The 14,229-nt window shown below is 34.5% G+C and overlaps 1 protein-coding gene across 1 annotated transcript in view; it reads right to left on the bottom strand.

Moving 5' to 3' along the window:
- Myo9a (myosin IXA) overlaps nt 1–14,229 on the bottom strand; it is a 251,023-nt gene that overhangs the window by 179,730 nt on the left and 57,064 nt on the right. Inside the window, exon 2 of the mRNA XM_047539276.1 lies at nt 5,800–6,713. Within this exon, the coding sequence (XP_047395232.1) occupies nt 5,800–6,639 (840 nt within the window). The 5' untranslated portion in view covers nt 6,640–6,713. The remainder of the gene's footprint in view (nt 1–5,799; nt 6,714–14,229) is intronic.

Here is a 14,229-nt window from a genome sequence, read left to right as displayed (position 1 = left end):
CTGCCTTCATACTGTCCCAGAGATTTTGGTATGTTGTATCTCTGTTCTCATTCATTTTTAAGAATTTTATTTCTCCTCTTCTTTTGTGATTCATCACTCATTCAAAAGTGTACTATTCAATCTCCAGATGTTAGAATGGTTTGTTTACCTTATCATTGATTTCTAATTTCATTTGATTATGAATGCAAGGAATTCTCTACATTTTTTTGTATTTGCTAAGATTTCCTTTGTGCCCTACAATATGATTTATTTTAAAGAAAAGTTCCTTGTACTGCTGATAAAAAAAGCTGTTGATGAATGAAACATTCTATAGATATCTGTTAGGTACATTTAATAGTATTTTTTTGTTGTTCTGAAGAATCTTTATGGAGTTTATATCTAGATGACCTCTATCTAATGATGAGAGAGATGTGTTCAAATCACCATTATTACTGTAATGTGTTCTACTTTTTATATTGAGAGGGGTTTGTTTTATTTATGTAGGGAATAAATATTTACAATCACTATATCTTTGGGAATAAATATTTATGATTACTACATCTTGTGGATGACTCTCTTAACCACTATGAAAATGACCACCTTTGTCTCTTCTGATTAATTTTGGCTAGAAGGCTACTTTGTCTGATATAAGAATAGCTACTCCTGCTTGCTTTCAGTTTCCATTTGCATGACAAATCTTTTCCCATTCTTTCATCTTCAGTCTGTGAATGTCCCTGTCTTAAAGACTGAATCTCTTGTAAATACCATATGGTTGGGTCTTGTTTTTCAATCCCATTTGCCAATCTATGTCTTTTGATTGGAGAATTTACATTCAATGTTATTATAGAGATATGATTTTTTATGCCCTGCCATTTTATTTCTAATGCTTAATTCAGGCTTGATTCCCCTTTAACTGACTATTCTTCTGGTACATTTCACCCATAAACCATTTTTATTTTTCATTTCTTCTACATGAAATATTTCATTAAGTTTTATAATTCATGCTTCGTGATTATGAATTCTTTTAGTTTCCGCTTATCAAAAAAGGCTTTTATTTCATCTTTAATTATGAAGGATAGTTTTGCTGGATAGAGCAATCTAGGTTGGTACCTGTTTTCTTCTGGTCTTTAGGGTCTGGGATGAGAAGTCAGTTGAAATCCAAAGTGGCTCACCTCTAAATGTGACCTTTCTCTTGCAGTTTTTAAAATTCTATCCTTATTCTGTATATTAGGTACTTTTATTATAATGTGTCTTGGAGAGGATCTTTTTCTATCTTGCTTGTTTGAGGTTACGTTGGCCTCTTACAATTAGATTTCCATCTCATTCCTAATATTTGAATATTTTTGTTATTATTTCATTGAAAAGATTGTGCATTACTTTGGTTTGTATTCTGGAGCTTACTTCCACTCCCATGATTCTTTTTTTTTAATTTTTTTAGTTAATAATTATTTAATAATTATTTAGTTAATATTATTTATTTATATGCAGTGCTGAAAATCAAACCCAGTGCCTCACATATGCTAGCCAAATGCTTTACCACTGAGCTGCAACCCCTGCCCTACACCAAAGAGTCTCAAATTTGGTCTCTTAATATTATCCCAGATATCTCGAATATTCTGGTCATGGTTTCCTATATATTATATATTATCACCTTTATTTTTCAAGATCATATACTTTTGTCTTCAAGGCCTGAGAAAATATCTTCTAAGCAGTCTAATATACAGGTGATGCTTTCCACTGAATTTTTAAATTTATTGAGTCAATTCTACAATATCCATTTGGTTCTTTTTTAGAACCTCTTTTTTTGAAATAATCTTTTACACTCTGTATTTTCTAAGTTCATTCCTTACATCTTCTTTTAGCTCACTGAACATAAAACTGAATTTTCTAAATTATTTCTCCAACATATTCTCTACTGTGGTGTCAATGGGATCAGTTGTTGAAGGTTCGTGGGCTATTTTGGGTGACTTGTGTCCTTGCTCACATTGTTTGTATGTCTACCCATCTGTTGGGGTGATTATTGTTTGTTTGTTTTTCTGTTACAAAAGGGACTTGTGAGTTTCCTTTTCTTAAGAGCCCCAGGCTGGGTGAACATCCAGGTACTAATACTTTCACTATGTGTACTCTGCTATTCCCACTATAAGCACCACTTTGAGAGAAGACATTAAACCCTATTTACTACAATTACTTCAGAGCAAAGCTACATACTAATCAACTTCAGAAAAAACAAAAACTTGTTGACAATATTCTCCACAGTTTCTCTGACCCAGGTATAAACTTGTAGTAATGTTCTGGAATAGGTTGGCAAATTAGTTGCTAATGATAGTAAAATGACTACTATATAGGGGCTGAAAAGGGGAGAAGAGAAAAATTGGGCAAAAGTAGAGAAACAAAGAAAAGATAGGAAAAGAATCATACAAACCAAGGTAAAAAGAAGAAAAAGATGGGGCAGGGGATTTAAGGCAGTTGCAGGTAATGTGAGAGAGAAAAGAGGGCTTAAGAGGAGCAAATGTAAATCTGAGCTAGGAAAACAAAGAGAATGACACCAATAAATGCTTTAAAACGTCAGAAGAAATATAATCAAATGGGCTGAGGGCACAATATCGAATTTTAGGGTAACAACTCTCAAATCAAAATGAGTAATATATGTATGATCAAAGCTGGCGTTAGAGCTGTTTATAATAACCTGGTTTGGATTTTATCAGGATTTGGAACCATTAGAGAATGCCCAACACTCTTCACCTTTGGATCCCTGGAGAAGTGCTAAGGCACAGGAGTCATGTCCCTGTTTGCTATGGAACTTCTACCACCTAGTTCTCCTTTTATCAACTCAGGAGCCTAAGGCCAGAGACTCCAGAGAGTTGCTGTGCTGCATCTGCTAGGTGTTTCTGTTGTGTGCCAATAGCACGTGGCACATAGCTCAGGGCTATCGCTGACTGTAGCAGGACACCACACACCCACTTCCCTCCATAGGCTCTCTTCCAAGTAGCATAGAGCCTGGTGGTTGTCTGCAAACACCTGACCTGTTGTTCTGGGTTCTTTGTGGCTGGTCTGTAGTGCACAAGTGTTCCCCTAAACCAACACAGATCCTGGGGCAATGTCTCTCTCTATACACCAGTAATTGGTTTAGTTGGTCCAAGTTCCCCAAATGGTTGCAAACCACAGGTGCCAACCTCCCCCCCCCCACAACTGTCCAGGACATAAAACAGCCTTTCCACCTATGCCTAAGCTCTCACTGCCCATGGCTGTGAATCATGGGCATCCATTCCAGTTTCTGCCTGAGCTCCTGTGGAGGATATGTGGAGAGCTGAGTCAGGTTAGCTCTTCCTGGGAATGACCAACTCTAGGGTCTGCTCCACCTCACTCCCCCTGTCTTCAGTGATGAAGGAGGAGTTTCAGCAACTTTTGACTAGTAGCAATCCCTCAAGGTCCTTCCAGACAAATAAATGAGACATCCTCCTACAGAAGTACTCGCTCAAATTTTATTTGTTGCTATCTGAAGATGGGGAGAAGCACTGTTGGTTTATTTTAGAGAAGCTGACCACCTGCAGACTCCACAAAATGGATGCCATAGCCAGCATGGCTTTCAGTCCACAACTGGATTTAAACTGCTTTATCTCCCTTCACTGAATCCTGTTCCTGTCACGTTTTAACTTTGTTTTTCTTTCCAGCTGTTAAGGAAGTGAGCTTTTATGCTTTTCCTCTCCCTTTTTCTCCATTGCCCCTCCCCCTTCATCCCACCCTGGCCCAGGTTCAAGGTTAAGGAACTCTCTGTCCTTATTTTCCATTGTGATAACCTTCTGATAACTCTTCAAGTCTCATACTGTCCAATATTGAGTCTTAGAGCATTTACTCTCTCACTGATCTCTCTGGTCAGCTGTTGCTTCACCTCGTCCTTTCTGGGTTGTGGAGGAGTCAGGAGTTGCTGACTAGTTATACTCCAGCATCCTTTTCTCTCCCTACTTGACATTTTGCTCTCTATATTTCCTGGCTTTCAAGGTACCTATCCTATTCTCCCTATGGATCTTCTGTAGCAGAGCAATTTGGACCACCTGAGCAGAGGAGAGGACATCTAGAAATAAAGACATTTTCAATGAGAAAATAAATTAGCCCTGGAAAATTCTCTTCACCTGCTAGAAAGAAGACTGTACCAAACTGGTTTACAAACACTGTCCAAAAATGATTTTTTTCTCAGGCAATAAAGTGAAGAAAAAATAGTCTCTCAAGAAAAAGTACTGAGGGGCTGGGGTTGTAGCTCAGTGGTAGAGTGCTTGTCTAACACATGTGAGGCACTGGGTTCGATCCTCAGAGCCACATAAAAATAAAGTCACTATGTTCACATATAACTAAAAGAAAATTTTTTAAAAAGAAAAAGTGCTGAAAACTTGCTGATATTTACATGCAAACAATGGATCCATACTTCACACTATACAAAACAACTCAAAATGTATCACAGGCATATATGTAAAACCTAAAATTATAAAACTACTACAAAAAAAATGGGAGAAAATCTTTGAAACCATGAGTTCGGCAAGGTTTTCTTAAATATAACACTGAAAGCACAATTCACTAAAAAATAAATGCAATTATATCAAAATTTACAAGTGTATTCTTCAAAAGATACTATTAAGAGAAGGTTAAGTGGCTCAGGTGGCTGAGGCAGGAGGATCATTCAAGTTCAAAGCCAGTCTTAGCACACACAAAGTAATATTATCCCTTCCTTTCAGGTTTAAAAGAAAATTTACATTCTCTCTCTTTTTTTTTTAATTGACAAGTAAAGTTGTATATTGAGGTGCACAACATGATGTTTTCATTTTCTATACACAGTAGAATAGTTAAATTGAACTATTTACATATTTATTATCTTATATACTTATTTCTTTATGGTAAGAACATTTAAATTATTGTCTTACAAATTTTCAAGTTCACAATATATTGTTATTAACTGGAATCACCATGTTGTGAAATAGATCTCTTGAACTTTTTCATCTTGTGTAAATGAGATTTCATGCTCTTTGATCAACATCTTTTCAATCCCTAGTTTTTGATAACCATTATTTTACTGTTTTTATGCATTTGACTTTTTCAGATTACATATACCAGTGAGATCAATGCATTGTCTTTCTGTATTCTCTTTCAACATGACTTAGTAATACTTCTACAACATCCCACACACCAATAATCTCTACATTATGGGGGCAGTGGTTAAGGGGAATTTGAACCTAGGGGTGCTTTACCACTGAGCTACATCTCCAGCCCTTTCTATCTTTTCATTTTGATACAGGGTCTCACTCAGTTGCTTACAGACTCACTGATTTACTGAAAGACTGGCTACAAACTTGCAATCCTCCTGCCTCAGCCACCTGAGTTGCTGGGATCAGAGGTGTGTGCCACTGTGCCTGGCTATTCTCTATATTTTTGAATCCTTAAGAACTCAAATAAAACCTTAATAATTTGAATGCCAGAAACACTTATTAAGGTTAAAGAGGTTAATAAATAAAATGGCAAGAATGTTTTCCCCAACTATCTACTTCCATACCCAATTACAGTACTCCTGCTCTGCTTTCTACCTTTCTGAGGAAAAGATATCATTCCAGTCATCTATCTTTGCATCACTAATGACTGACCAAAAGATACTCTTCCCAAAAAATAATTTACTACTCTCACACCCTTTAATTTTCATCATTACCTTTTCTGCTTTGCCATCTTCCTGTCTCCCTTGATAATTAATCTATATTTAGTTTTATTTCATCTTCATCACATGTACCAGGTATTTTTTAAAAATGTTTCAAGATAAGAAAACTATTTCTATATACTTACCTCAAGTACTGGTCCAGCTCCAAGAATAATCTGTTCTACTCCACTGGCAAATCCTTTCTGACTGAGAGCAGTAAGGTGGTGAATAAGAAAGTTTGTGCTTTGAGTCTTCCCAGAACCACTCTCTCCTGAAATCACAATGCACTGATTCTTTTTACGCTGAAGCATAGCATGATAAGCTACATCAGCCACAGCATATATGTGGGGCTCAAGTTTTCCCAATTGGTGGTTATCATACATTTTGACATATTTGGGGTTATAAATAGGAAGAAATTTGAATGGGTTAATAACTATTAGAATACTGCCAACGTAGGTATAGATTTTTTCATGCTTAAAGCGATTTCGTAGGTTTTCTAAGAGAGTTTTCTCACTCAAGTCAGGTAAGCTACATAAGTCATCAAAGTCTTTCTGTTGAGGTTGTGGAAGAAAACCTCGCTCCATCATCCTGCGTCGTTCTTCCGTTACCTGAAGCCATGACTGAAGGCTACCATAATGGATTGATCCATCAAGGTTTTTTTCTCGCAAAAGAAAGCGGTAGTCCTCTCCACTTAAGCGATTTTCCAGAGCCATTCGTGGCCACAACATCATTCGCTGAACTGGACAGTCTGTTGGATTGAGTATCCATTCTTCTCCACCAAATTCCTTTACCTCTGCTAAAACATAACATTTTGTTTTGTCAAGATGAAGTTTATTTATAAGAGTGTCAATCACCTCAGCAGCTGTGGTGCTTTTTCTGGCAGGAACTGGACAGTAGATTGTCCCTTCTGAAATTGTCCCAGGATATATACGTAATGTATGTTCATTATCCTCAAAGCGTCGTCTTCCTCCATCACTTATATTCATATTGGATCCCGTCCCATCAGCATAGATAGTATGTGTTGTTCAAGATCATGCAAATCATTTTCTTGGCAAAAGAACTGTAACATAAAAGATGTGAAACATTTACAAGTCATATTACACATTGCTTTCTGATGCTCAAGAAAGAAAGATTTAACAAATATATTCATTATATACATCTTTTACAACACAAAATTGTAACTCTCCATACAGGAACAAGTATTGTAAATAGTCTCATTGAGACCATATAATATTGTTGTACTGTCCAAATAAGAGTGCTTTCTAAAATAGTAACTGGAAAAAAATATATATTTCAATGTTTTGTTTTATCAACAATTCAGAATTCAAAAAGTAAAATGGAAATTTATTTTCCCCTGGTATTTCAAATGAGTACAACAAATTAGAACAAATTTAAATAATTTTTTTTAAAACAAGTTTGTTCCTTATTCACTAAAGACTGGATTAAGGGACAAAATAATTACACAAAGCTAGTCACCTTGCAACCAAATCTCTTAAAGATGATACAAAAATAAGAAAGAATGCCTTCAATGGTGCAAAAATTCTGTGAACCGCATTAAGAACAGTAAGATGAAATGAGAAAAATTAAAATTAACATTATAATCAAGAAAGCAATGAGAGAAACCTGTTATATAAATAGACATATTTTCCAAGAACTCTGGGCTGTGACTATCCCCTTCACCCAAGGTGGAAGGACAGAGTTTGACAAGAGCAAGAAAAAGATTCTGCTGGATATACTAAGGAAAACCAACAAGATTATACAAGTAGGCATCATTATAAGTTTTATTCAACTTCCTTTTGTCTTTTGATGTTACTATTCTATATTTCTAACCCCATCCCATTCCACATACCCTACCAATCCTCTCAAAATCCCCATATACCACACTTTTATACCTCACTGAGAAAATTATTACCTTCAAATTGTTCCTCTACCTCAATTTATTCCTATTTTCATTTCATCTCTATCCTTCAGTTCCTGTGCACAGAGAAAAATTGTTCTACATCCTTTCCAGAACTAACAAAACCTACTTCTTATTATCTCCATTAATACTGTGTCCCACTAAAACACCATTCTCATTTGTTATCAATCTTCCTCTTTTTACTTATTTCGTCCTTTAACATATGTCCTATTTTTAAAAACAAAACAATACCTTCAGTTATTTCAATATCACACTACCAAATATTTGTCAAGATCCTCTAATCAAGAAAATTAGTTGATCTTTTTCCTAGATGATCTTTCGAACACACAGATTATGGAACATATAAAAAGCAACCATATATCTACCACTCAAATTCAACAAGTATGAAAACAGCTATCGCTCAAGATCATTTTTATAAACACATGTATTAAAAACAGTTAAAGCTCCCTCCTTGCCCTACATAGATAATCACTAAACTGAAGTTGTTATTATTCCATGGTTTTGTATCTGTAATACCTGTGAGTCTCCATAATTTATATATAATACAGTTTTATTTTTTAAGCTCTAAGAAATGGTATCACACAGTCTACTTTTCACTTTAGTTTAATATCATATTTTTTACTAACAGATGTAAAGTTCAATAATGGCTAAATAACATCACATTTTATGATTCTACCAGTTATTTACTGTCGTCCTAGTGAATATTTCAATGGCTCCGACATTACACTATGAAGGGCTGGTATTGTAGCTCAGTGTAGGGCGCTTGCCTAGCACGTGGAAGGCACTGGGTTCAATTCTCAGCACCACATATAAATCAATAAATAAAAATAAAAGGTCCATTGACTACTAAAAAAATTTTTTTAATTATACTATGAAAACAATGCTGCACTTCTCATACATGCCTCCTCATGTATTTTTGCTAGAATTTCTCTTTACACTTAAAAGTGAAATTACTACATTTGGAGTATCTTTGACTTTGCCAGATATTAACAAAAAGCATTCCAAAAAACGTTACTCCAATGTTCATTTCAAACAAGTGCAACAGAGTTCAGACTTTTGTTTCCTTATTAAAAGTCAATATTATCAGAATACTGAGTTTCTGCCAATCTAAAGAACAAAAGATTATCCTTTAATTTGTATCTCCTTAATTACTAGTGAGGACTAACAACTCTAATCCTCTCATTTGCCATTTGGACTAAGTTGCTAAAAAAGTTGTCCTCTCCTTATCAGTTTAAATGAGTTTCCATATATTAATATCCTGATGTTAATCAGTTTTCAGTTGAATGTGTGACAAAATCTTCTACCAACCAGGGACTTATCTTTCTCTTTTATTTAAAATACATTTTGTTACAGAGAAGTTTTTAAAGAGCAAATTTATTGATCATTTATTGCTTGTGCTTTGTTTCTTTTTTCTCTCCAACTGCACCCAAGGCACTGGAAATTGAACCTAAGGCCTCACTCGTGTTAGGCAAACATAATACCACTTAGTTACACCCACAATTTTTTGAGACAGGAGTCTAAAAGGTCCAAGGTGGCCTCGACCTCAGTGTTCTTTCATAAACCTCCCAAACAGATGAGATTACAAACGAAAGCCTCTGCACCCAGGTTGTTTCTTTTTTAATGAACAACATTAAAAACAGTTGTAGTTCATTCTTAATGCATGCTTGTTTTACTAGACATTTTACTTCACATAAATCTTTATAATTCCTCCCTTACAGTTTTTATCATTGTCATCCTCACTTTACAAATGATAGAACAAATGCAGAAAGATTATATAACTTGCCCAAAATCATAACTAGAATATGATAACATTAAGATTTGAAGCAGGCAGTTTGGCTCTAAAGTTTACTTATTATTATCTCCTGGTAGTTTTTTTTTTTTTAAATACTTCCTTATACTGAGGACATAAAGTTATACTACTTTCTCTTACTAAAGGTCTAAGATTTTTGTTATTATTTTTTAGGTCTTTAAATTTTTATAATCTATTTTCACAATATTGTGAGACAGGGCTCTTAATTTTTCACTCCAACTCAAAATAACAATTAACCAGTACCTAACAGTCTACTTCTCTGCAATGATGTATAATGCCACTTTTGCCAGGTAGCAAATTCCATGTACCTAACAATGTGTTCTAGGTTTTGTATTCTGTTCCATAATTCTATTTCTCTATCCCTGAGTCCATCTTAATTATCACAATTCTGTAATAAATTGATAAATGAGAGACATATCTCCAAAATTTGATGTTCTTTACTTTGGCCACTTACCATAATAATTTTAACATGAGCATGTTTACTACCATAAAAAAAATCTTTTGACATTTTACAACTGCATTTTTATAGATTAATATTGGAAAGAACTAACGTATTATTGACTCTTTCCACTCACAAACACTGTTATTTGTTTTGTTAAATTATAATAACTTGCACTTCTAAAGTTTATCATTTTCATATCCACCTGATCTTTTCTCTACCTACTTAAAATTTCACAACTATTTTAATATAAGGGTTATTATTCTCACACTCATTTATTTGAAAATTATGAATATAAAATTTAATATTTTTTTAGGACTAACATTTTAATGTCATCCAGACTGAATTGCTCTTCTGATTGTTGATTTTATTTTATATCTTCTTTAGCACCTAGAGGGGCCTCTTATGTTTCGGAATTTATATTTGGAGGTATATTTCAGATGAAACTAATTTTTCACACCAACACTGAGAACCCATTTACTATCTGTTTCAAACAATGACATTACCTAATCAAACCTTTAAAAAGTAACTTTTTTTTTTTTTTTTTTTTTTTTTGGAGACAGGATCTCACTATGTTGCCCAGGCTGACCTTGAGCCCAGCCTGTCTCAGCCTGCCAAGTAGATGAGATTACAGGCAGGCACCACTGTATCCAACTTAAAATTAAATTAATGCTTTTTAATATTAATCAATATTAAATGTTCCCCAATTATCACAAAAAATATTTTTTAAAGCTATTTGAGTAGAATCAGGAGTGTGCTCTGCTATGCTTGTGTTCTCCTGAATCCCTAAGAATATGGCTTCATATAAGCTGTGGCTTCTGGCAGCAGTCAGAAGCAAAGTACTCCTTATAGCAGGGAGGCTGGGCTCTGTACTACTTCAGGAAATACACCAAATGATTCCATAATCTGATTCCTAAAGTTGTATAATATAAGAAACCTAAAACTAAACTCGGAACCTTCTTTTCAACAGAGGAGCTCTATCCTGAGCTGTGATTTCAAACAATAAACCCGCTTCAATTACACATCCATTATGTCCAAGAAGCCAAAACCTCAGGGGCTTTACCTGGAGGTTTCCAGCTATAGCCACACTCACTGCATAGACTTCTATTCCCACTTATGTCAATATGCTTTTCTCTTGTTATTAAGCCATGGCTTTGTGTTTGAGTTTGCCTAAAAATATAACTCACAAATCCATCTTAATATCAAGCCAGTCCTTGACTAAGCTGCTTGAAAAAAAAAAAAAATCTGTATTTTTAATTTCCGAGCATAAGCATTTATTAGCATCATCTGGAGAACTTTTTAAAAATATCCATTTCCAGGGGAAATTGAGGCAATTCTGTTACTGACGGTCCAGATAGTACAACTTGGGAATGACTTTATTTCTAACCATTATTCTCATAGCAAACTACTGACAATGTTCTTTGAAATGGTCACCAGTTATCAAAGAGATGCTAAATCCAGAGGCCTTTTCTTCATCTTCATCTTCACACAAAATAGTATATGACTAAGGCAGTCAACTTCTCATTCTTGAACTGCTCTCACATGACAATTATTTTTCTTGTGATCTTTCTGATTGGCTTTCTCTTCTGATTTACTCTTTTTTTTTAATTGATCATTTTTAAAAATTTTTTATTTGTTCTAATTAGTTGTACATGACAGTAGAATGCATTTCTACATTTTGATGGATCACACATAAATGGAGTATAATTTCTCATTTTTCTGATTATATATATTGTAGGATCACATCAGTCATGCAGTCATATATGTACATGAGGTAATGATGTCTGTTTCATTCTACTATCCAAAACCCATACCCCTTCTCCTCCTTTCACTTCCCTCTACCTAATATAAAGTGACCATTCTTCCCTATCCCAACCCCCTTATTGTGAATTAGCTTCCACATATCAGAGAAAACATTCGGTCTGGTTTTTTTGGGTTTGGCTTATTTCACTTAGCATGATATTCTCTAACTACATCCATTTACTAGTAAATGCCAGAATTTCATTCTTCTTTAAAGCTGAGTAATATTCCATCGTGTGTGAGTGTGTGTGTGTGTGTGTGTGTGTGTGTGTGTATACATACACACCACATTTTCTTTATCCATTCATCTGCTGAAGGGCACCTAGGTTGGTTCCATAGGTGAGCTATTATGAGTTGAGCTGCTATAAACATTGATGTGGTTGCATCACTGGAGTATGCTGATCTTAAGTCCTTTGGGGATATACCAAGGAGTGGGAAAACTGGGTCAAATGGTGACTCCATTCCAAGTTTTCTGAGAAATCTCCATACTGCTTTCCATAATGGTTACATCATTTTGCATTCCCACCAGTAATGTATGAGTTTACCTTTTCCCTCACATTCTCACCACCATTTATTGCTGCTTGTATTCTTGATAATTACCAATCTCATTGGAGTGAGATAAAATCTTAAGAGTAGTTTTGATTTGCACTTCTTTAATTGCTAGAGATGGTGAACATTTTAGCTCTTTTTCCACTACCTCATTTTGAAAGTAAAAATATTTAACAAGGATCTGGTTGGAACCAAGAGTTCTTCTACCTCAATGATTTTATCTGTTCTTCTATCTGTAATTCATCCCTTTATTATCTATAGATGATTTTGCATTTACAATGGCAGAAGTCATTTAATTAAAATAATAATGATAATAATAACTTTATAATTACTAGGGTGAAAAAAATGAAGTAAAAATTACTTAAAATAAAGCAAGAAAGGGGGTTAGAACAGATGAAACAATGTAATGTAAAACAAATAAATTTAAAAACTAAATGTATCCATAATTATATTAAATGCAAATGCTCCAGTTAAGAGACAAAGACTATCAGACCAAATTTTTTTGACCCAACTATATGCCACTGTCAACAGACACGTGTACAGCACAAGACAGAAAAATCTAGAGTAGGAAATATACCATGTAAAACTAGCTAAAAAAAAAAGTTGATATAATTGAAATATCAAGCAAAATAGAAAGAAAAAAAAAAAAAACCACAGTTGAGTTGAATATCCCATAATTCCCTTTTGGCCCTTACATACCATTACTCAAGGTTTGGGTCTGAGACAAAGGTCTCTAGATATCACTGGTGGCCTTGGAAAGAACTAGGAATCAGAGAAAAACTATAATAAGAAGTTAAGGCAGAAGTGACAGAGTGGCAAATAAGTAGACTAGCAATTACTGATCAAGTCTACTATCCAAAAAAGGAGAAGATGTATTAGTGAAATACTTATTAGTAAGGAGGCTAAGAACAAAACTGTATGATCACACACAAGATCGAATAGAGAAACAAAAATTAAAAATGAAAAATATCTAAACTGATGAGCTAATGTTCTCTGGTAACTTAAGACTAAGTAAGATTCAGATCAAATATAGATAGATGCTTCTCAGAAAAAAGACCATTCCTTTTACTCAAAGAATAAAAAAAGAAAGAAAATGAGGGGTGAAACAGATTTTGAGATGTGATAAGAGTGTCTATCAGCTGATCTTCATTACTGGATAAGATACAGAAGCCCAAGTTCTACCTACAGTAGATCAATGCCAAGCAAAAACTAAATGGGTGATGAATGAGAACACATTTCAGATTTCAAATGAAGAAAAGTGACAATAGAAATTATCATATGACACAACAGCACAGGTATATCAGGTCAGTCTACCCTGTAAGTAACCTTCTAGTAAAAGTACTATTTTCCTTTGAAAAACTATTTCTCTTCCCTTGTCAAATGACACAGTTTACATCCTTCCAAATGTTTGAATGTACTGACCTCATCCTCCAGATAGAGGAAATTAGCTGTGATCCAGGCTGGGCCAATCACTTTATTTCATTTTGCCTAGCCACAGTGGATGGTCACCAAAATTCTGTACTAGAACTTTTCCTGCAACTATTTGGAAAGCAGCATTTTTTCCACTAGGGCTACTAAGCTAGAGAAATAAGGCTTGCGATGATGGCATCCATCTATCCTGAATAAATAGAAGCTTCTCTGTAATAAAAGAAAATGAAACTAAGACACAGAACTAAGACTTATCAATATATTTGGGCCAATATAAATAAATTCAACCACTAAACTTCCTTGGTAAGTATGCCAATCAATTCCTTTCTATTCCCTGAGCCAATGTGAGATAGATATCTCTATAATCAAAAGAGAACCCAATGTAACAGGTAGCATGGCATGTAATACCCTTTGAGAACCTAAGTATCCTATTATCCAAATTCCTGATTTCCGAAAATCTCACAATTTTAAACTCAAGAACCAAATATACTTGAGTAAAATTCTGAATATTTCCTTCATTATCTTGCTACTTTCTGTTCAAACTTGGAGAGTCAAATAGATTCAAGTAACACAATAACCCCTGACATCTCAATTCATTACCCAAACTGAAGAATTAAACAGATTTGGATAAT

The sequence above is a fragment of the Sciurus carolinensis genome, chromosome 2 (genome assembly GCF_902686445.1).
Source record: "Sciurus carolinensis chromosome 2, mSciCar1.2, whole genome shotgun sequence".
NCBI lineage: Eukaryota > Metazoa > Chordata > Mammalia > Rodentia > Sciuridae > Sciurus > Sciurus carolinensis.
This window is presented reverse-complemented; position numbering and strand designations above follow the sequence as displayed.